This window comes from Marmota monax, unplaced genomic scaffold (genome assembly GCF_021218885.2).
Source record: "Marmota monax isolate L192 unplaced genomic scaffold, Marmota_monax_Labrador192_F-V1.1 WCK01_AAM20220418_F8-fsc00404, whole genome shotgun sequence".
NCBI lineage: Eukaryota > Metazoa > Chordata > Mammalia > Rodentia > Sciuridae > Marmota > Marmota monax.
In genome coordinates, this window is record NW_026694380.1 from 637,705 (window position 1) to 662,235 (window position 24,531).

General features: G+C 42.6%; 1 protein-coding gene and 1 long non-coding RNA gene across 4 annotated transcripts in view; one reads left to right on the forward strand and one right to left on the reverse strand.

Moving 5' to 3' along the window:
• Notch4 (notch receptor 4) overlaps nucleotides 1-13,522 on the reverse strand; it is a 27,726-nt gene extending 14,204 nt beyond the window's left edge. For all 3 annotated transcript variants that reach the window (XM_046467838.2, XM_046467837.2, XM_046467839.2), the window contains exons 1-12: nucleotides 13,415-13,522; nucleotides 6,704-6,949; nucleotides 5,843-5,924; nucleotides 5,368-5,663; nucleotides 4,405-4,752; nucleotides 4,179-4,301; nucleotides 3,832-4,068; nucleotides 3,569-3,724; nucleotides 3,011-3,205; nucleotides 1,402-1,515; nucleotides 464-577; nucleotides 258-380 (exon numbers count right to left, since the gene is read on the reverse strand). In XM_046467838.2, the coding sequence (XP_046323794.1) occupies nucleotides 258-380; nucleotides 464-577; nucleotides 1,402-1,515; nucleotides 3,011-3,205; nucleotides 3,569-3,724; nucleotides 3,832-4,068; nucleotides 4,179-4,301; nucleotides 4,405-4,752; nucleotides 5,368-5,663; nucleotides 5,843-5,924; nucleotides 6,704-6,776 (1,861 nt within the window). In that variant the 5' untranslated portion in view covers nucleotides 6,777-6,949; nucleotides 13,415-13,522. The remainder of the gene's footprint in view (nucleotides 1-257; nucleotides 381-463; nucleotides 578-1,401; nucleotides 1,516-3,010; nucleotides 3,206-3,568; nucleotides 3,725-3,831; nucleotides 4,069-4,178; nucleotides 4,302-4,404; nucleotides 4,753-5,367; nucleotides 5,664-5,842; nucleotides 5,925-6,703; nucleotides 6,950-13,414) is intronic.
• On the forward strand, nucleotides 10,822-22,729 carry LOC124109329 (uncharacterized). Its single transcript, XR_006856905.2, has 2 exons — nucleotides 10,822-12,099; nucleotides 22,273-22,729. It is a non-coding gene; the product is annotated as an uncharacterized LOC124109329 (long non-coding RNA).
• The last annotated feature ends 1,802 nt before the right edge of the window (nucleotides 22,730-24,531 follow it).

The following is a 24,531-nucleotide window of genomic DNA, read 5'->3' on the forward strand; positions in this document are numbered from 1 at the left end:
TAATAAAGACTTGCTATATAAAAAAGTGAATGGCTCCCCTTTGAGCCCAATATCTGCTCCTGAGCCCTAATTATACCCAATCATGTTGGGATAAATGTGGCTCTTTAATAACATCCACAGTTGTGAAGGTTTTGCCCTGAGTTACTTTAAGGGGTGCCATTCTTATCTGTTTCACATCCTGACTCTCAAACACCCACCAATGACTACTGTCCCATGCCAAATGGACTCAATTATTCTCTAACAACTTCCCTGCTGACCTGTGAAGCCAGAGGGGCACAGGCAAAAGAAGGCTCCTGGGAGATCAAGGCAGCTGGCTCCACTGGGGCATGGGCTACTCAGACACTCGTCCACCTCTGTCTCACACTGTGGCCCTTCAAAGCCTATGGCAGAGGAGGAGAATCAGGGACTGCAGAGACTTCTGCCCCCTGCCACCCTTTCCTCCCGTGTTTGGGCCCCAGTTTACCTGGGAGACACTTGCAATGGAAGGCTCCAGGCTGGTCCTGGCACTGACCACCATTGGCACAGGGAGAGCTTCTGCATTCATCGATGTCTTCCTCACACTGGGTGCCAGTGAATCCTAGTGGGGAAGGGAGTAGATGGGGAGAGAAGGCCAAGGTCATTGAGGAAGACACAGCTTAGCTCTTTCTTGCCAGGAAAGGTGAACCTGTAGGTCTTCCCAGAGAAGACACCTGGGTAGTTGGGCATGGATCAACAGAAGGATGGTGCAGAAAACGTGAAGCTCAGCCACCTACCAGCTGTGTGACTTTGGGCAAGCTACTTAAACTTTCTAAGCTCCCAGTTTCCTCCTCTGTAAAAGGAGCAAAAAATGGAACCTAGACTGGGGGTGTAGCTTCAGTGGCACAGTGCTTGCCTAGCATGTGTGAGTGCGTGAGATACTGGCTTTGATCCCCAGCACTGGAAAAATAAATAAAGAGGAGCCTACCTTATGTTGCCATTGAAAAGATTAAATGACATAATGCCTCCAAAGCACAAAGTCAAGTGCCTGTCCTGGAGTAAATAGTCAATAAATGTAATTATTTTCATAGCAGGGTACCAGAGGGATGTTCCAGGAAGCTGGAAAAGAAAGACCTGGGGCAGCTTTCCCTGTGTCCAGGGCAGGCAATGCCAAGACCAGCCTGGGACCCCTGACATGCAGAGTCCATAGAGGACTATGCAGGAGGACTGCAAAGGAGGGATATATGGGTGATTTGGAAGGTCAGAGATGAGGGTGGGTGTGTAAGTAAGGAAAGATCTGGGATGTAGCAGAAGAGAGTTTGAGGAGCAGAGGAGTTGGAGAAATGGGGAACTCTTTGACCAGGCTAGAGAGAACTTCCAGAGGACAGAACTCTGGTGGTTCCAACACTGCAGGGTGAGGATGGCTGGATTGGAATCTGCACGCACCAGGCTGGCAGACACACAGGAAGCCATTGCGCAGGTCGTGACAGTCAGCTTGGTTCAGGCAAGGAGCTGAGGCACACTCATTGGTCTCCACCTCACAGAGTAGCCCTTCTAAACCTGAGAACAGAGGAGCATGGTGAGGGTGGGGCTCTGCCAGGCTGGCCCTGCCCCCTTCTCCTTGGGAGACCTGGGTTCTAGAGCCAGCACACATGCAACTTGCTGTGTGTCCCCATCAGGCCTCCCCTCTCTCTGCTGTCTGCCGATGGGTTGGGTAGATGAACCCTGAGCTCTGCTGTGGTGTGCAGTGCTACCTCCTTCAGGTGTGAAAGCCTCAGGAAGCAAGAGGGCTCCTGTTGAGAGCTGTAAGAGGGCATCCTAGAAGTGCCTCTTGGGGCCATCTCCGGGTAAGGCAGCGTGGGGCCCACCCAGGCAGGCTGCTTAACCTGGAGGTCTTTGATGTACAAATTAGGCAAGCGGGTGTCTGCCTGGAGCATGATTTACTCCTCTTGTTCATGGCAGGTCTTCATGCTAAAGTGAACAGGAATCCCAATGTGGGAGAATGTGAAGGGCATTTGGGAAGCTGTGTTACTCTCATATTTATCCCATTGCTTTGGGGTCATCCTCATGTCCATGGTCTCATCTTGAACAAGGACCTCATTACCTTCCTTTTCTTGCTTAGGGAGCGTGCCTCCAACCCTCCTTCACGTCTACAACCTTGTCCACACATAGATAAGTATATAAGAGTAAAGAAACTGGACAGTTTTCTTTACTTTTGTATACTTATCTATGTGTGGTCTGAGCCATAAACCTTGGATATTGCTCACCTTAGAATGGTAGTGTAGTGTAGTGGTTAATGTTGAAACTCTGGGTTTAAATCTTGGCTCTGCCACTTACTAACTGCATGACCTTGGACAAACCACTTGAACGTTTTATATGTCTTGGTTTCTTCATTTATAAAATGGATATAGTAACAATGCCAACTGCATAGGATTAGTGTAAAGAGTAGATAAGATAATACATGTAAGAGACAGTACTGGCACAAAGTCAGCTATTATTTTTCTGGTTTCATCCAGCTCTCTGTATTGGCTCTGTAGTTCTCTTTCTTCAAATGACTTTTCCCTGGTAAAACTAGCCTGGAAGTGCCTGCACCCTTGCCGTGTTTCTTTCCTACTGCATCAAATTCAAGCACACAGATCTTTTTGGAATTTTAAGGATTTACTCTTTATCTCTGGATGGGAGAGTTGGAGTGATTAGGGAGAGCATTGTAGGTAAGTATGAGCAGAGGCTTCACCATGGAAAGTTTATTAACTATCCTCCCTTATTTGGCCACAGTGTACAGTGGGCCATGTGTTGTGCTGTCTCTGATTACCATGAAAGGAATGGCAGCCCCTCTCCTCCAGAGTTGAGCAGTGTACAACCTCACTACTATCTGTGGCAGCTCTTTTCCTAGGGTCCATAGGTGTCTCCGTTTTCACTTGGGGGGAGGGAGAGGAGAAACATCCTGTAGTAAGTGACGCCCGTTGGACTGATGCTATCCTTGTTCTCTAGGGGCAATTCCCAGTGGGTTCAGCTTAGTTGTTTCTCCCCCACCCAAGTCCCCATTAAGCCATACCTGGTGGGCAGAGGCAGTGGAAGGTGGCAAGGAGGTCCAGGCAGGTGCTGCCTGGGTGGCAGGGCTGGGACAGGCACTCATTATGATCAGCCTCACAGCGGGAGCCTGTGTAGCCAGGTGGACAGAGGCAGTTGAAGGAGCCAGGGGTGTTGAGGCAGGAACCACCATGTTCACAGGGACTGGGACCTTGCTGGGCTGGGAGGAGAGAAGAGCTGAGAGTTCACAGGGGCCAGGGATGGGAAGGGCAAAGAGGCCAAACTGTCAGGAGAGGTGTGAGGGCCCATTTGAGGCTGCAAGACCAACTGGGGAAAGGGCTTGTATTTTTAGGATAGAGAAGGACCAAGAGGACAATCTATGAGGCCTGGAGGGCTAAGCACTGGGGAGAGGGCCATGTAGGGAAGAGATGTCACATCAGGACCAACCCAAAGAAAAAGAGATATTTCCTTCTTTCTTTCTTTCTTTCTTTCTTTTTTTAATTTAAGAAACAACTTCCCCTTTTCTCTGTTCAGTGCGGAGGCCTGTCTGGGCTCAGAGAGGCTCTGCTGTGGGGTGCCTCACCCATCTGACACTCATCCAGGTCTTGGTGGCAGGTGGGCCCTGAGTAGCCAGGTTGGCACAGGCAGAGTGTGGAGCCCGTCAGGGGGTTGGTGCTGCACTGGGCTTCCCCATGGCATGGCTGGCTCAGACACATATCTTCCAGGTGGCATAGGAGGCCTGGAGGGGCCAGATGGGGGCAAGGTTGATTGACCTCCCAAGAGACCCCCAGTTCTTCTCAGCCTCCACCTTTACCTCACTCTTCCCTCACCCCTCAGTCCCCATACCTGTGCGCCCAGGTGGGCAGAGGCAGGAAAAGAAGCCCACGTGGTCAATGCAGGTGGATCCAGGAGCACAGGTAGCAGCAACACAGTCATCCAGGTTCTCTTCACAGCCTGTGCCTCCCCAGCCACTCACACATACACAATGAAAGCTGCCAGGCAAGTTCTGGCAGGTACCCCCATTTTTGCAGTGAGGGGGACCGTGAACCTCACATTCATCCACATCTTCAGAGCAATCCCAGCCTGTAGGGAGGTAGGAAAGGAACAAGGTCTAGAGCTGGGAGTCCTGTGAGGAAGGGAAGCCACAGGCTGACTTGGCCACTGGTGACATTAACTTGGCTTAAACAACTCACCTGTCCAAGTCTCTGGGCAGAGGCAGGTGTAGGTTCCCAGTCCGTCCTGGCAAATGCCCCCATTCTGACAGTGGTGCTCAATACAGTCATCTGGATTCACCTCGCAGTCTAGGCCTGTGAAGCCTGATAGAGTCATGGGATTAGCCAGGTGAAGGAACCCAAAAGAGGCAACCCTCCCTTCCCAGAAAGGGGAGGAGGCTACAGAAAAGCACCTATGAGGACACACCTGGCGGGCAGAGGCAGAAGTGAAAGGTGGTGTCTCCCCCTGGCACCAGCTGGCAGGTGCCCCCATTTGAACAGCCTGCCAGGGGGCAGGGTCCTGTTCGGAGCTCACAGTGTGGACCTTCCCGCCCTGCAGGGCAGAGACATTGGTAGGAGCCCAGGGTATTATGGCAGGAGGTGCCTTTAGGGCAGAGTCCAGGGTCCTGGAAGCACTCATTGACATCATGTTGGCAGGCATGACCCTCAAAGCCAGGTGGGCAGCGGCACTGGATCTGGGGGTATGTGGCCAGACATACGCCTCCATTGATGCAGGGGTTGGCTGAGCAGAAGTCCCGAAGCTGGCACTGCTCACCTGCAATAGAGGGTAGAGGGAGCTCTTTCTAGCATTGCACAAATTCCAGCCCATCTGAGATGACTCTGATCTCCCTGCAGATAACCTGTGGATTGAATATTTGAATTTTCCTCCTTTTATTTCTGTGCTCACTTTACCCTGTTCCATCACCCCTGCCTTAGTTTTGCCATGCCTTGGTAGGATTATATCTGGAGCAACCTTATTTTCTAAACTGAAAATGGATATTGCAAATTGGCCTTACCCGGGGAAAACTGGGACCTGGGGTCCTATAACACCTGATCTTAGCCAAAAGGCCAAGTAGCAATGATGGGGTCCCTACAGTGATGACCTTCTTGGAGGAGGTGAAAAGCACCCAGCTTCTACAGGTAAGAGATTCAGATTGGTATCTTTTTGTGCCACAAAACTGGTTGTATGCTCTTGGATGAGTTGCTTTGCCTCTCTGATCTGATTTCCTAATCTGGACCTGGCAACTCTGACCTGGATAATGACAAGGAAACTCACTTTACAGCATATGCAACAGTGGTGATGGTGTCCAGTTCCATCTTTCCCAGCCCACATCTTTCCTAGCCCACTGCTGTTGCCTGTCCTCTCCACTCCACTCCCACCAGAGCTTACCTGTCCATCCAGGCATGCAGGTGCACTGTGGGTGGCCTGAAGCCTGGATGTGGCAGCGGCCCCTTTTGGAACAGAAGGAGGGAAGACAGGGGTCTTGGAGGCGGACCTGGCACCTTTTACCAGTGAAGCCAGTGGGGCAGTTGCAGAAGAAGCTGGGGGGCAATGGAGAGGGGGAGCTAGAGGAGCCTGGTGAGGTGGGAAGCAGGGTTTGGCAGCTGCCCCCATTCTGGCAGAGCTGAGCATCTTGGCAGGGGTCAGGAAACTTGCATGTCTTGCCCAGGAAGCCAGGGGCACACCTGGGTGGGAGGGAGAGAGGAAAACTCACATCACTGGCCCCTCTTTCCCTTCTCTCCCACCCTTCTCCCTTGCCTTATTTGTTTCCCTTCATCTCCTTCACTTCCCCTCATTCTCCTTTCTTCCCTCACTCTCCCTCCCCATTTCTTTCTAGTCTTCTAGTCCCACAAGGTACACTCACAGGCAGGTCTCTTGCCCCTGAGGCAGGGTCAGGCAGGTGCCTCCATTGGCACAGGGTTCTGGAAAACTTCCGCACAGCAGCCCTATGGATGGAAACGGAGAATGAGATGGAGCCATGGAGCTTGTGTCTCACTTCCTCCTCCAGGTGCTCCTAAGAGACCTGTTCAAAGCAAGCCCCCATGCATGCTCTAAACTACCATCATACCCTGTTCCAGTCCACGTGTGGTCCCATGCCTCAGTTCCTTCCATCCCAGGCCTCTCAGTTACTACTCCCTAACACCCCCCTTTCCTGTTTACTCTCTAGCCTTCCAAGTCCAGCCCTGGACTCCATCCCTAGGAAGCAAGACAACAGGGAACAGAAGGGGGGCAAGGGGGCCCCAGGAGGTGAATGGCTGAGACATTGAAGGGATTTCCTCCAGGAAGGCCAGGAAGGGCCCAGAATCAAGCCTTCCGGGGGGTGGGGACAGCTGGACAGGAAAGGGACATGGTGGACCCATGACCTTCCACATCTCCACCTCCTGATCGCCTCTCATCTTCCCCCCTAGCAGGTGGTCGATCTGCCCTTCTCAACGTGGTTATAAGAGTACACTTAACTTAGCTCCAGGGCTAACTGGGTTTCCCTGGGGATGGGCGCCCTCTCACCCATCCCCCCAACAGTCCCTACTGGCACCCAGCCCAAAGCCTGGGTTGGAGCAGCTTCTGTGGCGGTCGGTTCTCCCTACAGGCTGTCTGCATTTTTTGGGAAAATCTCTTCTATCTAGTGTCCCTTCAAAACCTGGGGGTCAGCTCTATTTCTCCCACCCCACTGGACATCCTCTTAAGGGAAAATGGACTCCCCCTCCTCTCACACCCCATAACTCACCTCTGGCCATGACAACTAGGAAACACGGTGGTGGCGGCAGCAGCAGAAGCAGCAGCAGGGAAGGGGGCTGCATTCCAGAGCATCCCCAAGCCCAGATCTCCTCTCCCTTTTCAGGCAGGGACTTTCAGAGCCCTCACTGTGGCAGGGCCACCTCCTTGGCTCACACTGCCCTTTCCTTGTCCTCTTCAGCCTGCTGCAAGCCTAATGTCTGAGCTGTTTCCTGAGTCACACAATGTCCTGGACACCCTAGTGAATGGTGGTGTGGGGGGGTTGGAGGAACATTGAGGGGGATGAAGGAGGGGCCTTCTGTCCCTGACAACCCCTGGGGAAGTGGGAGAAGTAGGACGGTATGAATGAATGGCAGGTGAAGATAGGAGGGGAGAACTGGCTTGGTTTCTGAGGCCCCTGGTGGGGGGTAGTCTCAGTTCTTCTGTTTGTGAATCTGGTTTCTCCTTTCTAGAGAAGAGAATTGCAAGGTGGCTACCCCTGAGCCTCCAGAGGGGAAGGATCTGGAAGCAGAGGTGTGGGGTAGTGAGGGATCTCCCTGTTCCTCTTCCCAAGAGATGATGCTTAACTTGCCTCATGAGTACAGATGCTTCTCAGAGGACCTGCAACTTGTCATGATTTGAAACCATTTACCTTGCAGAAAAGACCCAGGGACCTCTGGACCTCACCTTGGTCCTTGTGGGGACTCTTTTTTTCCCCTCCTTCTGGGGAATGGGCAAGATACTCAGCTGGTTTTAGGAGGAAATCTTGGCCTTCATATTTGTCATCATCAATGATAAATGAACATAGTGTTTCCTAAATTCTAGTATATTCTATCATCTATTCTAAATTTAAAATTCTAACTTTTTCATTCTGAATTATTTGTAGCAAATACTGAATTTGGGTAGCTTTTACTCCTTCCATCTCTGCTTCCCTCTACTGTGGAGATCTCTGGGATGTATAATATAAAATTGGAGTAAATAAAACTACAAAAGGAAATTTGTTGCCTTGAAGTCTCATTCCATCTTCTTAAGTCAGCCCAGGAGAGCTTTGAGGTCAACTGCATGCTCAGTTCCTCTAGTAGCACAGAGAGCAAGAGTCCAGGGTTGTGGAGGTGTCTCGGCAGCCGCACACACCCAGTGTTGACCTGGGCTGCATTCTGGAGTGTTCTGAACACCTCTCTTGCCAAGGAATATACATCATCGGTGCCATTTGTCTCTCCCTCGCCCTTTCTCCTTCCCTCCTTCCCTCCCTCCCTCCCTTCCTTCTTTTCTTCCTCCCTCCCTCCCTTTCTTTTTTTCTTTTTAAACTTTTTATTTTGAAATAATTTAAAGCTTATATAAAAGCAGCAAAAATACTAAAAAGAATTCCTGGATACCCTACCCTTGGATTCACCAATGGATATCATTTGACCACATATGCTTTATCATTATTTCTCTATAAATGCACATTAGTAGCATTTTTTTCTTGAATCCTTTGAGAGTTAAGTCACACACAAGGCCAGTACCTCTAAACCCATCAGCATGAATTTCTTAAGGACAAGAACATCTTTTTATATAATACACTACAATTATCAAAATAAGGAAATTTAGCCAGGCTGGGTCGTATATGCCCATAATTCCAGCTAGTCAGGAGACTGAGGCAGGAGGATTTCAAGTTGGAGGCCAGCCTCAGAAACTTAGCAAGACCCTGTCTCAAAATAAAAAATAAAAAGAGCTTGAGATATAGCTCAGTGATAGAGTGTACCTGGGTTCAATCACTAATACTGGTGGGCAAAAGATGAAGTGACCTTAAGAAACTTAGATTGATATAATACAGTGTTCTAATCTGCAATCCATATTCAAATTTTGCTAATTGCCCAATAACACCCTTTATAAAAATTTTATTTCTAGGCCCAGGATCTAATGTAGAATCACTCATTATATTGTATTTAGTATTTAAGTCTTTTTGTTTTGGGTACCTGGGATTGAATTCAGGGGCACTCAACCATTCGCAATCTTCCCGAGCCATTGGCATTATAGGAGGGACCACCGCACCCGGCTAGTATTTGTCTTTTTACATTCCTTTAATGTAGGTATGTTTCTTTAGACTCACTTTGCCTTTCATGATGTTGACATTTAAAAGAATACAGGTCAGAAAGGAGACCAACAGAGTAGAGAAAAGGGATCAAGGGTCGGGGGAGGGACTGGGGAAGTACTAGGGAATGAAATCTACCAAATTATTATATGTTAATTTATGAATATGCTATAATGAATCCCACTTATAATTATAATGTAATAATAATAATAATAATAGATGGAAGATTGATCAGTAAAGTAGAGCAAGCAGATCAATGGGAAGGAAGAGAGGAGAGAGAGGGAAAGTAATGGAAATGAGATTGATCAAATTATGTGATGTGCATGTACAAATATGCCATCAAAAATTCTATTATATATAACTATAATGTATCAATTTAAAAAAGAATATAGGTCAGTTATTTTGTAGATAGCTTGAGTAAGTCTGAATTTTATTATTTTTTCATTTTTTGATGCTTGGTATTGAACCCAGAGCCTCAGGCATGGTGAGCATGTGCACTACTAATGAGCAATATGTCCAGCCCGCCATCATTCTTAATAGTTGCCTAGTATACCACTATTTGATGAACCCCCTCATTCATTTAAACCAATTTCCTATTGTAACACATTTAGGTGGGTGTCAATTTTTAAAAATATATAAACTATTTTGCAGTAAGTATTCTTGAATCTACATAATTTGTGTGGTTGTCTGTTTCCTGGGTCAAAACTCTTGGTCCTTAAGTGTGGCCAATATCATTCTCCAAAGATCAGTGCAGGACTTTATATTCCAGTCAGCAAGGTCTATATATATGTCCTTACTCTTTTCAACCCTAGGTATTAGGCAAAATGGCATATCATTATTGCTTTAAATTTATATCTTGTTGCTGGGCATGATAGTGCATGCCCAGAATCTCAGCTACTTGAGGGGCTGAGGCAGGAGGATCCCAAGTTCAAGCCCTGCCTGAGCAGCTTAGTGAGACTCTGTCTCAAATAAAATATAAAAAGGGTTTGGAATGTAGCTCAGTGATAGAGTGTCCCTGGATTCAATTCCTAGTACAAAAAAAAAAAAAAAAAAAAAAAAGAAGTATTTTGTTGTTAGGGTTAACATTTTCATCTAGGTAATGATGATTCATGATTCTTCTTTTGTGAGTTTCCTGTCTGTGCCTTAGGCCCATTGTGTTATTGGTAAAGCCATTTTTGTATCACCTCCTTAGTTGAGGCAGCAGCTGAGGAGCCAAGGGTATAGGGATCTGGGAAGGGGAAACCTGGTGTGAAAAACCCCTCCTTTTGCCCTCTTTGATTTTCTGATTGGGGGATTTGGTGTTGATGAGTAGCAAAAGGAAAATAGGAAGAAACATTAGGCTTCTCATGGAACCACAAAGAAAAAACCTGGGTGGAAAGAACTGAACTTGCCATTTCTGCTGTGTTGCTGACCTCATAGCATTTTAGAGAAGGAGGCTGGGGCACTCGGCTAGAGCTTGGGAAAAAGAAGAATTGGCAATGGAGACAGAGACATTGTTAGGTGGAAGGGGAACCAGGAGTGGTGTAAGGCAGAAACTGTTTAAGGATAGTGTCAGGAAGGTGCTTGGTTCATTCTTTGCTTATCCTGCTTGAGGTCAGGCAGTATGAACCTGCTGTTCCTGGGTCTCAGACACACTCACTGTCTTCTAGGACCTTACATCCCCAAAGAATATGGAGACTTGCCTAAGAGCTTGCTTTTCCTTCATAAAGGCTTCCCAGAGGTTGATGCTAACCATGATGGTATGGTCATTAAAGTGATCTACAGCATGGCAGGGGCACAAAGTTCTCTCTGGTGAAAATGACCCCTTTCCTTATAATATCCCTTCAAAGAGAGGTTCATTTTGCTCAACTGACTTCTCTTTCAGTGTATATTTCCTGAGTGGGATAACCTGTCAATCATGCATACTTCAGGTTCTGACCTTCAGAGGATCAGTCTTTGAGCTAGGCCCTGATAATGTGACTAAACACAAAGAAGACAACAGCCCACCATAGATATAAAAATAAGCAAAATTGACCCCATGCTGATAAATCAATCTTTCCTTCTTTCCTCTCTTCTTCCTTCCTTCCTCTGTCTCTCTCTCTCCTTCTTTCATACTGAGGATCAAACCCAGGGACATTCTACCACTGAGCTATATCCCCAGTCCTTTTAAATTTTTATTTTGAGACAGGATTTCACAAAGTTGCCAAGGCTGGCCTCAAAATCAAGATCTTCCTGCTTTAGCCTCCTGAATATTTTACATGTACCACCACTCTGGCCTCCTCTCCCTGACTTCTTCTTCTTTTTCTTTTTTTGGTGTGTGTGTGGGGGGGTGAGAAACTGATGTGACTCCAGTTTTGAAAACAGCTTCTACCTCAAAGCCTGTCCAACGAAGGGGGTGTGACCCTTGTCCTTGGAAAAACCCACAGAGAGCTCCTAGGCACATATCCACCCTGCTGAGTTGTTTGTCTGAAAATAACAGGAGAGATCTGCAGAGCCAGGTGTCCCTGATTCAGTCAGGCTAGGTGAGGACCCATAGCAACCCTCTAGCAGCCACCAATCAGCATGAGACAGGGAAAATACCTGGGATGCCAGATGACCCCCCCCAGTAGTTTATGGTGGTTGATAACATGTTGGGAAACCATGTAGTTTAGCACAAACACCCCTCATGGCTTAAAACAATCAGTTCAAAGGAATCCTCCTCTTTTACTAACCAAACACTCCTACTCAACTTGTTCCCCCCAGTGAATGTGCTAATCAATGTTAATTGTTGTTTGACTTTCCCTCGGTGTGAAATGATTTTCTATATGATGTTATGACACATAGAGTATCCCCCAAAACCTATAAAATCTCATTGAACAAAGGACCGGGACTCACTCCTCAGGACCGCTGTGTCGGGAACGGTTGTTGAGTCCAGGCTTGCAATAGAGACTCTTGTGTGATTGCATCGGATTCGGCTCCTGGAGGTCTATTGGGGTCCCATGAATCTGGCATTACAGGGGCAGTACCAGAGATTGAACTCAGGGCACTCAACCACCGAGCCACATCCCAAGCCTTATTTTGTATTTTATTTAGAGTTGCTTAGCGCCCTGCTTTTGTTGAGGCTGGCTTTGAAATCGTGATTCTCCTGCCTCAGCCTCCTGAGCTGCTGGGTCTCCCAGACTTCTTACGTGGTAGTGTTCATGCCTCAATTCCTGGATCTTTTCTTTTTCTGTCCCTAGGTGATCTCATACAGTTTCATGGTTCCCCACCAGATTTAAATAGTTTCTTCAAAGACCATGTTTGTGTTGACAACTTCAAATTACTATTTCTAGATCAGACCACTCCCTGGAATTCCAGACTTGTACTTCCAATGTCTGGTGAGTACTTTAAACCCAATTTGCTCAAAATTGATCTGATTTTCCATTATAAACCTTCTCCTTCCTACTGATAGAAATGGTTCTTGCGATTTTTTTTTTTGGTACTGGGGATTGAATGCAGGGGGCACATAACCACTGAGCCATATCCCCAGCCCTTTTTATTGAGAAATCGAGTCTCACTAAGCTTCTTAGAACCTCACTAAGTTACCCAGGCTTGCTTTGAACTCGTGATCCTCCTGCCTCAGCCTTTCAAGTTGCTGGAATTAAAGGCATGTGCCATTGCATCTGGCTTCCAATCTGTCTTAAATCCCATTGTTTCTACCTTCAAAATGTATCCAGATTCATCTCTTGCATCTCCTTTCCCCCTACTGCTGCCCTTGCTTTTTTTGGCCATTTATCTACACCGCAGCCAGAATGAATCTGTTAAAATGTGAGTTAGATCATGTAACTTCTCTGCTCAAAATTCTTTAATTACTCAGAGTAAAGCTAACTTCCTTTCAGGGCCTTCAAGGCCCTACACATCCACCCTATCACTCCTTGCCCCATTTACTTTTCTGAGCTAACTGTAGTTATTCCTCTTATTCATTGTGCCACACTGGCCTCCTCACTGTTCTTTAAACAGGTTCATGCACATCCCAGGGCTTTTACATTTGCTCTTCTTGCTGCTTGGATCTTCTCCTCCCCCACCTATCTGCATTACTCCTTCCTCCACAAAAGACACTTTTTCTTGGAGGTCTTCCTTGTCTATCCTATTCCCAAATTGGAAGTTCTCTCCCATGTTTCCCATCCCTTTTGGTTCTTCTTTTTATTGCTACTTTTTTTTTTAACCATCTAACTAGCATGTTATATATTTCATTTATTTTTCTTATTTAATGACTGGCAGTTCCCCAAAGGCAGAGATATTTTTATGTTTTATTTACTTATTTTAGGCTTGTGTGAAGCGGAACCTCAATTGACCATGTACTATCGCATTTAAAATACCCCCAGAAGCACAAGACCCTGGGTTCAATCGTTAATACTGCAAATAAAAACCTAAAAACCTTCAGGAGCAGAATATTATTACTTCCATTTACAGTGATATGTGGGGCTCAAAGCAGTTGAGTCACTTGCCCAAGGTCATGTAGCTACTGAGTTTCAGACAGAGGGTATTTACTTCCAAACCCATGTTCTTTCTACCTGGAAGCACCATCTATCTTAGTGGGAATTATATTTTTTGTCATTTAAAAAATAATGTGAGAATGACTGGAAAATAAGTTTCTACTTGGGATTGCACCAGAAACCACACATCCAGACATTCCTGTATGCCTTTACTTACCACATTCAATGCCACTTTCAAGAAGTACTGTTGCATGTGATTGGCTCATTTATTCATCCAAAAATTCTTTGTTGAGCACTTGCTGTATGCCAGGCACTGTTTTATGCTCTGAATTTTCAGTAGTGAACAAAACGACAGACAGCAAGTAAATGTAAAATATAGTATTAGATAGTTATAAGGAGTATGAGGTAATATAAAGAAGGGTAAGAAAGAATGACTTTGGGGTTATTTTAAATTGGGAGGTCAATAAGAGATGTCCACTTTAGTTTCAAAATAAATTCTAAATCAGACAGCTACTCACCACACCACCACCAAATCCTACTGGATATATTGCAATAGTATCCCACCTGGTTTCCTTGCTTCCATGTTTCCCCCAACCCCTAGCCCAAGCCATTCCCTACATGGTGACCTATGAAAAATGATGGTGGCAAGGTGAGAAGAGGTCTGATACAAAATATGTTTTGAAACCGGGGTTGTCATGGTTTGACTGAATTAGGGATATGCAGGTTGGGTCTCTGGGAAGCAGACATTGAGATTTAATCTGGAGTTGGGATGAGGTAGCCAGGCCTTTACATCCACACATTATTCAGCTGTGAGGTGGTTTGACTCTGAAAAGAGTGTGACTTTGGGGAGGCAGTTATCTTCAGTCTACAAAGAGGGCTGAGAGCTAAGGACTGGACAACACATCAATTAAATTCTCTAATGGAGAACTCTGAAACACTCTACCAAAAAAGAGCAGAGTATAACATTTTTTTTTTAGGTGCACATGGAACATTCTCCAAGCTAGACCATATGCTAAGTCATAAAACAAGTCTCAATGATTTTAAAGGGATTGAAATCATGCAAAATATGTACTCTGATCACAATAGAATTAGAAATAAACAATGAAAGCAAATTTGGGAAAATTCTAATATGCAAAAATTACACACACACTTCTAAACAACCAACAAATCAAAGAAGCAATCACAGGCAAATTAGAAAATATTTTGAGCTGAATGAAAAAAAAACACACCAGAATTCTCAAGATACAGATAAAACTGTTTATAGAAACTTTTTATAGTTGGTAATACCTGTTAGAAAAAAAATAAAGAATAAAGATTATAATAATATAAAATTCTACCTTAAGAAACTAGAAAAAGGGCTAGGGTTGTAGCTCAGAGGTAGAGCATTCGTCTAGCACATATGCAGCCCTGTGTTCGATCCTCAGCACCACATAAAAATAAATAAATAAAATAAAGGTATTTATATATATATTTATATACATATACACATACCTACACACACACACACACACACACAACTGGAAAAAGAACACATAGTAAACCCAAAGCAAGCCATGGGAAGGAAATAATAAGTATTAAAGTGAAAATAAATAAAAGAGAAAATAAAAAATAATAGAGAAAATTAATGAGTCCCAAAGCTGTCTTTTTGTCAAGGTTAACAATTTTGATAATTCCTTAGTTAGCTTGATGAATAAAAAGAGAAGACATAAATTACTAAAATCAGGAATGAAAGGGGGGACATCAATACTGATGTAACATGAGAAAATCATCAACTATTATTTGTTAACATATTAGAAGTGATGTAATAGACAATTTCCTAGAATAACACATGTTGCTAACATTGATTCAAGGGGAAAAAAGAAAATCTGAATAGACCTATAAGAAGTAAATATATTGTAGGGGAGGGGAGGGGAAAGGGGGATAGGAAGGGCATCAGAATAAAATAGACACTAGTATTGCTGTATGTATGTACGTGGCTGTATAACCAATGTGTTTCTGCAACCTGTACACTTAGAAAAATGAGAAATTATACCCCATTTGATTCAAATGTATAATATGTCAAGATCATTGTATTATCATGAACAACTAATAAAAAAGAAGTAAATATATCAAATTAGTAATTAACATCCAATAATCAAGTAATATACCAAATTTGTTAGAATAAAGGACAAAAATAACATAATCATCTCAGTAAGTACAGAAAAAGCATTTGATAAAACCCAATACCTGTTCATGATAAAAACCTGAAAAATTACAAATAGAAGGGAACTTACTCAACTTGGGAAAGTGTGTTTATGAAAATATTAATATCACATACCTAAAGGTGAAAGACCAAATGTTTTACCCCTATACTTGGGAACAAAGATCTCTTTAATATTGTAGGGGAGTGTACACCAGACAGTGTAAGCATTCAGATTGGAATGGAGAAAATGAAAAGGAAGGCTATGGAAGAAGTAAAACTATATTTCTTTGCACATGACATGATATTACATGCAGAAAATTCTAACAAATCCCTCCAAATACTCTTAGTACTAATGAAAAAGTCTAGCAAGTTCTCAGGATACAACATCAATACTCAAAGTCCAAGTATATTTCCATGTTCTAGCAATTTAACAATGAAATTAAGGCCAGTCATGGTGGCTTATACCTATAATCCAAGGGACTCGAAAGGATGAGGCAGGATTGCAAGTTTGAGGCCAGCCTCAGTAATTTAGTGAGACCCTAATCAACTTAGTGAGACTCTGTCTCAAAATAAAAAATATAAAGGGCTGGGAATGTAGTTTAGTGGTAAAGTGTCCAGTACAAAAAACAGCAGTAAAAACCAAGAAATTAAGAAAACAATTCCATTCCAATATTATCAAAAGAATAAATTTCTCTGGAATAAATTTAATAGAAGATGGCAGGATTCATTCACTGAATACTATACAACATTGCTGAAAATAATTAAAATACTGAAATAATGAGCATTCCATTTTCCTAGGTAAGAGGACTTACTATTATTACTATTATTAATACTAAACAAATTGATCTAAAGATTCAATGTGTTTCCTATCAAAAGTCCAGCTGATTTAATTTTTTTTTTCAGAAATTGGCAAGTTGATAACAAAGTTCATATGAAAATGTTAAGGATCTAGAATAGCCAAACAGTTTTAAAAAGAACAACAGAAAACTTGCACTTCTCAATTTTGAAAGTTACTATAAGACTATGGAAATCAGCATGATATTGGTAGGTTAGACACATAGATAAATGCAACAGAATTGATTTATGACTAATTAATTTTAAAAAGGTACCCAGGTATCTCAAGGTGGTGAAGTCTTTTCAACAAATAGTACTGGAACCGTTGTGTCTCCACATGCAAAAGAATAAATTTGGACTCTAACCTCATACCATATCTAAAAATTAACTCAAAGTTGACCATAAACCTAAATGAAGGAGCTAAAACTATAAAACTATTAGAAGAAAGTCTGAGAGTAAATATTCATGATCTTGGGTTATTACGAAAATGATTTCTTGCACATGATAGAAAATGTACAGCAATCAAATAGAATATTTATAATTGGGTTTCATTGAACTTAGAAACTTTGGGCTCAGTGGCATACACTTATAATCCCAGTGGCTCTGGAGGCTAAGGCAGGAGGATCACAAGTTCGAGGTCACCTTGGGCAATTTAGTGAGACTCTGTCTCAAAATAAAAAATAAAAACAATTGGGGATCTAATTCAGTGTCCCTGGGTTTAATCTCCAGTAAAAATAAATAAACAAGCAAACAAATAAATACAATTTTAAAAATACATTTTTTTTAATATTGGAAACTTTGATGCTCTGAAAGGCACCATAAAGAAAATGAAAAGATAAACAACAAAATGGGAAACAAATATTTGCAAATCATATATTGGCTAAGGGACTTTTATCCAGAATATAAAAAGAACTCTTATAACTCAATAATGATCATTTAAAAATGGGCAAGAAGCTAGGTGCAGTGGCAAAAACCTGTTTCCAGTGGTTCTGGAGGCTGAGGCAGGAGGATTGTAAATTCAAAGCCAGCCTCAGCAACTTAGCAAGGCCCTGTCTCAAAAACAAACAAACAAACAAACAAAAAACAAACAAACAAAAAAGGCATGAGATTTGAATAGGCATTTCCCCCAAAAGATATACAAATGACCAATAAACACATAAAATTTAGCTTGTCAGGGTCTCCACCACTTAAATCCATAGGTTTATATCTTTTGCCTAATTTGGTTTTGTTTTGTTTTTCAGAAGGGAGATTGAACTCAGGGCCTCATTTGTGCTAGACAAGGTATTCTGCCACTGAGCTATATCCCCAACTCTTACCTTTTATCTAATCTTGGAGCTTTTCAGCCATTATTTATTTTAATGGAACAAGAGTTCCATTATTTTCTTCTCCTTCAGTGATTTTTTTTTTTTTTTTTTTTTTTTTTTGCGGTACCAGGAGTTGAACCCTGCACCTTGCAAATGCTAAGCAAGCACTTTACCACTGAGCGTGCCCCCGACTTTTTTTTAAAAAAAATTGTTTTGAGATGGGTTTTTACTAAGTTGTCTAAGTTGGCTTCAACTTTGAACCCTCCTGCCTCAGACTCCAGAATAGCTGAGATTACAGGTATCTAACCACTGTGTCCAGTTCCTTCTGAGATTCTTATGATGTGAATGTTTACTTTTTTGTTAGTCCAACAAATCTCTGAACCTCTGTTCATTTTTTCAGTCTATTTTCTCTCTTTCAGTCCAGATTAATTTATATCTTCCATTTTAAAAATAGTTTTATTTTATTTATTTATTTTTATGTGGTGCTGAGGATAGAACATTCACAGGTGCCAGGTAAACGCTCTACCACTGAGCCACAACACTAGCCCTGTATACCTTCCATCTTTAAGTTCACTTTATTTTTCCTTTATACTTTCCATTCTGCTGAGTTTTTAATTTTGATTACTGAATTTTTAAGTTCTAAAATTTCTATTTAGTTATCCTTTATATCTTATTTCTTTGCCAATATTATTATTATTATTTTTTTTATTTTATTTTTTAGTTATTGGCGGACACAACATCTTTGTTTGTATGTGGTGCTGAGGATCGAACCCGGGCCGCACGCATGGCAGGCGAGCGCGCTACCACTTGAGCCACATCCCCAGCCTTGCCAATATTATTTATGTTTTTCATTTAAAGAGAGTTTATAAGTACTTGTTGAGGCATTTTATTTTATTTTTTCTTTCTGGTACTGGGGATTGAACTCAGGAGTATTCTACTACTAAATCCAGATGCAACCCTTTTTGTTTTTATTTTGAGACAGGGCTTCTAAATTGTGAAGGCTACCTGGAACTTATGATCCTCCTGCCTCAGCCTCCTGAGTATCTGGATTATAGGCATGGGCCACTTAACCTGGCTTTATTGAAGTATTTTTCTTTTCTCTCTTTCCTTCCTTCCTTTCTTGTACTGGGGCTTGAATCCAGGGACACTTCACCATAGAGCTACATCCTCAGCCCTTTTTTATTTTGAGATAGGATCTTGCTAAATTGCTCAGGTTGGGCTTGAACTTGCAATCTTCCTGCCTTAGCCTCAAGAGAAGCGGGGTTTACAGGCATATGCCACAATTCTTGGAGAAGCACTTTTAATACTTGCTTTAAAATACTAGTCTGTGCCGAGCCTGGATGTGAATGCCTGTAGTCCCAGCAGCTGGAGGCTAGAGCAGGAGGATCATGAGTTCAAAGACAGTCTCAGCAATGTAGAGAGACCCTGTCTCAAAATAAAAAATTTAAAACGGGCTGGGGATGTGGCTCAGTGGTTAAGTGACCCTGAGTTCAATCTCCCCTCTCTCCTCAAAGTACCTGTCGGCTTTAGATGTATCAGATAATTTCATCTTTTAGGTCATCTTGAATTTTAGGTCAATTGTTGTTTCCTATTTTATTTGAGATCTTTCTCATTCTTGGTATGATAAATGAGTTTCACTTGTGTCCTGGACATTTTGGATATTATGAGACTCTGGATCTACTTAAAACTGTTTTAGCAGGTGTCTTCTGACATCGTGCCAGTGTAGGAAAGAGAGTTCTGATGCATTGCAGTCAGGAGGGGTAGGCTTCTGCTGACATACATTGACTGAGAAAGTGTAAGGTCCCTTATTTCAGCTTCCCAATTAGTCCCTAGAAACATGATGGAGAGAAGTCTGGTGCCATCAGGCAGGGCTGATAATCCTGGCTTTCCACTTGGTCTTCTCTGATGCCATGCCAGCAGTGGGGAGGGGTACTTCAGCTGGGTGAGGGTCAACATCTAAATTGTCATGTCTAAACTTCCCATTCAGCCTTCCTGGAAGGTGAGGTGAAGATCTCCCCTACCACTATGGTGTTTACCTCAGGTAGACAGCAATTTTCTACAAGTTTTCTATATTGTCAGGATGTCTGTTTCTTGATTATTTGGTTAAAGTTTTTTTTTTTTTTCTTTTTTTTCCTGTGCCTGTTGAAATTTCCTGGTTGCTGGCTTTTCCAGTACCCAGTTCCATATATGTGAGGTAAAAACAAAACTCAGAAAACTCACCATCATATTCTTTTTTAATTTTTTTTGAGAGAGATTTTTTAATATTTATTTTTTAGTTTTCAGCGGACACAACATCTTTTTGTATGTGGTGCTGAGGATCGAACCTGGGCCGCATGCATGCCAGGCGAGCGCGCTACCACTTGAGCCACATCCCCAGCCCCTCACCATCATATTCTTTGGAGCTTGAGATTCTTAGCCAGTCTGTTTTCTCATCTCAATTTTATTTTTATTTGTTTTATATATAAAATTCAGGATTGTGGTTGCATTTATTAGGAAGAATCAGAAGTGCATTTATCCCATCTTGTCCTGGAACTGAAAACCAGCTTCGCAAATCCTTAAAATGTTCGTTGTAGATTTCCCACAAGGCCCACAAATTCCATATTGTCCAAGAAAAATGAAAGTATATGTCCACATAGGTACATGTATAATAATGTTCATTGCAGTATTATTTACAACATCCATAAAATGGAAACAGCCCAAATATCCATCAGTTGGTGAACTGGTGAACAGCATATGGTACATCCATACAATGAAACTAGCAATAAAAAGGAATGAGGTACTGATATGTAAATGTGCCTAAAAAACATGCCAAGTGAAAGAGTTCTGAGTAAAAAGATCACATATTGTATGATTCCACTTACACTAAATGATCATAATAGACAAAACTACAAAGACAGAAAGATTAACTATTGCCTAGCTATGGGGGTTGGAATGGGGCATGAGTGCAAATGAGCACAAGGTTTTTCCTTCTTTTTCAGTGCTTGGTATGGAACATGGAATTCAGGGCCTCATGCATCTTAGATAAGTGTTCTATCACTGAGCTATACTCCCTGCTCCAACGTAAGGTTTCTTTTGGAGGTGATATAATCTAAAATTAGGTTATGGTGATAGTTTCACAACACTATGAATATACTAAATTCATTGAATTGTGTACTTAAAATGGTTAAATTTTGTGAGATATAAATTGTGCCTCAATAAATCTGTAAGAGGATAGGTGTACAGACATTTTATATTTTGAAATATCTTCAAGAATTTTGTTATGGAGAGTTGAGGAAAGATATATGGCAGGAGAGCATATGAGGCTTTTAAAAATTTTATCACAGAAAACTCAAACATACACATAAGCTGAGACAATTAAACAAAGAACTCTCACATACCCATCATCCAGATGTAATAAATTATTATTTCAGGAATACTCTGGTTCCATCTCTCTCTCTCTCTTTTTTTTTTTTTAAGGAGAGAGGGGGGGGAGAATTTTAATTTTTTTTTTTTAGTTTTCGGCAGACACAATATCTTTATTTGTATGTGGTGCTGAGGATCGAACCCAGGCTTGAGCCACATCCCCAGCCCCCTCTGGTTCCATCTCTACTCTCACACTCCATCCTAGATTATTAGAACAAATTCTAGATATTTCATTTCTTTTTTTTTTTCTGGTTTTGCTATTGGGAATTGAACTCAGGGGCACTTGACCACTGAGCCACATCCCCAGCCATATTTTGTATTTTATTTAGAGACAGGGTCTCACTGAGTTGCTTACTGCATCGCCATTGCTGAGACTGCCTTTTTGATCCTCCTGCCTCAGCTTCCTGAGCTGCTGGGATTACAGGCCTGCGCCACAGTGCCCAGCCCCTAGACATATAATTTCTAATGTTAGTATTTCAGTATCTCTAAAAGGTAAGGAGTCAGAGGGGTGTGGTGGCATATGTCTATAATCCCAGTGGCTCATGAAACTGAGACAGGAGGCTGATGAGTTCAAAGCCAGCCTCAGCAAAAAGTGAGGTGCTAAGCAACTCAGTGAGACCCTGTCTCTAAATTAGAAGTAGGGCTTGGGATGTGGCTCAGTGGTCATATGCCCCTGAGTTCAATCCCCAGTACCCAAAACAAAACAACAACAACAACAACAACAACAACAACGTAAGAACTCTTTATAAATACAACCACAATATTATTATTGCTCCTAGAATTTGCAATAATTCCTTCTTATCTCAAAATAAGCAAAGTTCAAATTTCCCAAATTGTCTAATAGACATACATATACACATACACCACTGTTTGTTTGAATCAGGATCAAAGAAAGAATCATACATTGTATTAAGCTGATATGTCTCTTGAGTCTCTGTTCTTTTTTTCTTTTGGTACTAGGGATTGAATCCAGGGACGCTTTAACACTGAGCTACATCCCCAGTCCTTTTTAAAATATTTACTTTTTAAAAAATTTTGATACAGGGTCTCATAAGTTGCTGGGGCTGGCCTCAAACTTATGATCTCCTGCCTTAGCTTTTTGAGTCACTGAGCTCTGTCTCTCTTCTTTTAAATATATTTTATTTTTTAGAATAGTTTTCAATTTGTAGAAAAAAATGAGAAGATAATACAGTGTTTCTGTGTACTCTGCGTCCAGTGTCCCCTGTTACTAACATCTCACATGAATTTGGTATATTTGCTATACTTAATAAATCAATGTTGATAATTATCATTAAAGTCAATATTTTATTTGGATTGTCTTAGTCTTTACCTAATGTCCTTTATCTGTTCCAGGATTCATCCAAGGTACCACATTATGTATATTTGTCCAGTGTCTTTGGATTCTTCTTGCCTGTGACAGTTTTACAAAGTTTCCTTGATTTTTCTGACCTTGATAATTTAGAGGAGTACTGGTCAAACACTTTATAGGATGTCCTCTTTTGGAATTTGGTGTTTTCCTAGTGATTAGCCATCTGTGGGCTGTGTGTGGACTATGTTGCTAGTATCCTCCTGAGGAGATAAGTCTGGCCCTGGGACCTTCCTGAGCAACCCCCATAGGCATTGACTGCCTGAAGCAGGTGAACTTCCCCTTCAAGCTCTGCCTAAGATTCTACACAACACCTGAGATGAGTGTGACTTGCCGAGATGTCAATCAACCTGCTGACTGCAAGACATCACTGAAGCAAGACTCACCCTTGAAAACTTATCCCTGCCTTTGATGTACCCCCTTAAATAAACCACCAGAGCCATTTTCTCTTTGTCTACTTCAAGAACTCATGTGGACTAGATCTATCAGGGACTTCGCTGTTTGTAAATATATTTCTGAGTGTTTGTGTTTTATTATTTGTTAATTACTTGACATATTAAGATTTAGGGTGGCTTGGAATCCTCTGGGCAGAAGAACCCCCTCAATGAGATGCTGGCCATTTCCCCCCGGAAAATTAGAGCTTGGAGCTTAAGTCTCTCTTAATCCCCCCACATATATTTGTTGAAGAAATGTCGTATTATAGGATTTTCCACATTCTAAATTTTGCTAATTGCATCCATTATCATTTATCATGCTCCTCTGCCTCCCCTGTTCTTTCTGTTAGATTTTAAAGACTTGAAATGACTCAGGGTCTATTTTATGACAGGATATGTCATAAGTAGTGTTGTGTTGTGTTTTTTCATCAGGAAGTGTATAATTCTAGTTGACAGTTGTTGATGACCATTGCCCAGCTCTGTTTTTCTATTAGGGGTTGTAAAATGGTGTCAGCTACTGTCCCAGGAGACCATGCGCTGGGGAGCTTTCTGGGCCATCTCTTTCCCAGGAAGACTGGCAATTAATCCTGAAAATAGACTTTAAAATTTTTACTGGATACACAGGATCATCGATTATGACAATCCTCCATTTTAAATTTAGAAACAATCACATAAATAGAAAAAAATTAAAAACCTCACAAATGAATTATCTGCCTTTTTTTTTTTTAAAGAGAAGAACAATCATGGGCTGGGGGTCTTGAATTAAGGAAACAATCAAAATGTATAAAAATTTTATAAGCATAAGAAATTCATTCTGATTGATAGATAAATAAAATTAGTGAAACAACTTCTTGGCCTTTAGTAATTGTCCCCAAGCTCCAAGCCCCAGAGATCCAAAGGGCATGTGAATCTGCACAGTTTCTCTGTTTTTCTGCCTCTCTTGCCAAATTTTACCAAATACTTACTGAAGATAGAGGCTTGTTGGATGTGTTTTCGGTGAAATCATAATGTTTTCTCCTTATCAGGAAGAAGCCCTTAGGCAGGTGCAGCTGGGACTCAAGGGCTTTGTGGGCATGGGGATTGGGAGGACTAGAAGATGGGAGGATTGGAGGTAGAGAGGTAATAAGGACAAGGTGTGACACTGTGGTGGGGCGGCAGGTGGTTGTCTGGGGCTTCAGAACCTGCCCAGGAGCTGATGTCCAGGGGTAGCTGATGGAGCAGATTCCGAGGGGTTAGAGGATCCTGAGATGAATGGTTTGGGTGTGGGATCAGGGTATGGTGTGCCATGGTGGCAGTCTGAGATGGTGCAATGTTCAATGGTCACCTGACTGGGTTTCTGTGATCTACTCATAGTCCATTCTCCCCCAGTGTTTGGTTATCACCAGAGGAGGTCAGATCTCCAACCCCTGGCCTGTATTAGTGATGAGTTTGGGAGCACCTCTCATGGCCCCAGGTCTCTAGCTGGGCACAGTTATGGATCCAGGGCTTCCCTCCCCTGGCCTGTCTTCCTCATGGGGTCTCTGAACTTGGCCCAGCTTTAGGTAGAAGGAAAATCTGTCTTCTAGGAAGGATATTTTGCCTCCAAGCCCCTTCCCTCAGAAGTTCCTAATAAAGGTGGGAAAGACAGACAGATACAAATGGGGTGTGAAGGGAAGTTTTGTGAACACCCCTCTGGAAGCTCTGGGAAAAAGCTATAGCTACACAATGTAGGTCTTTAGCTCAGACCTCTCCTTAGACCTCAGACCCATATGTTTCGCTTCCTTAACTCCCCAGCGGAGTGTTCCCAGAAATGCATCCAAATTTAAACTCTGA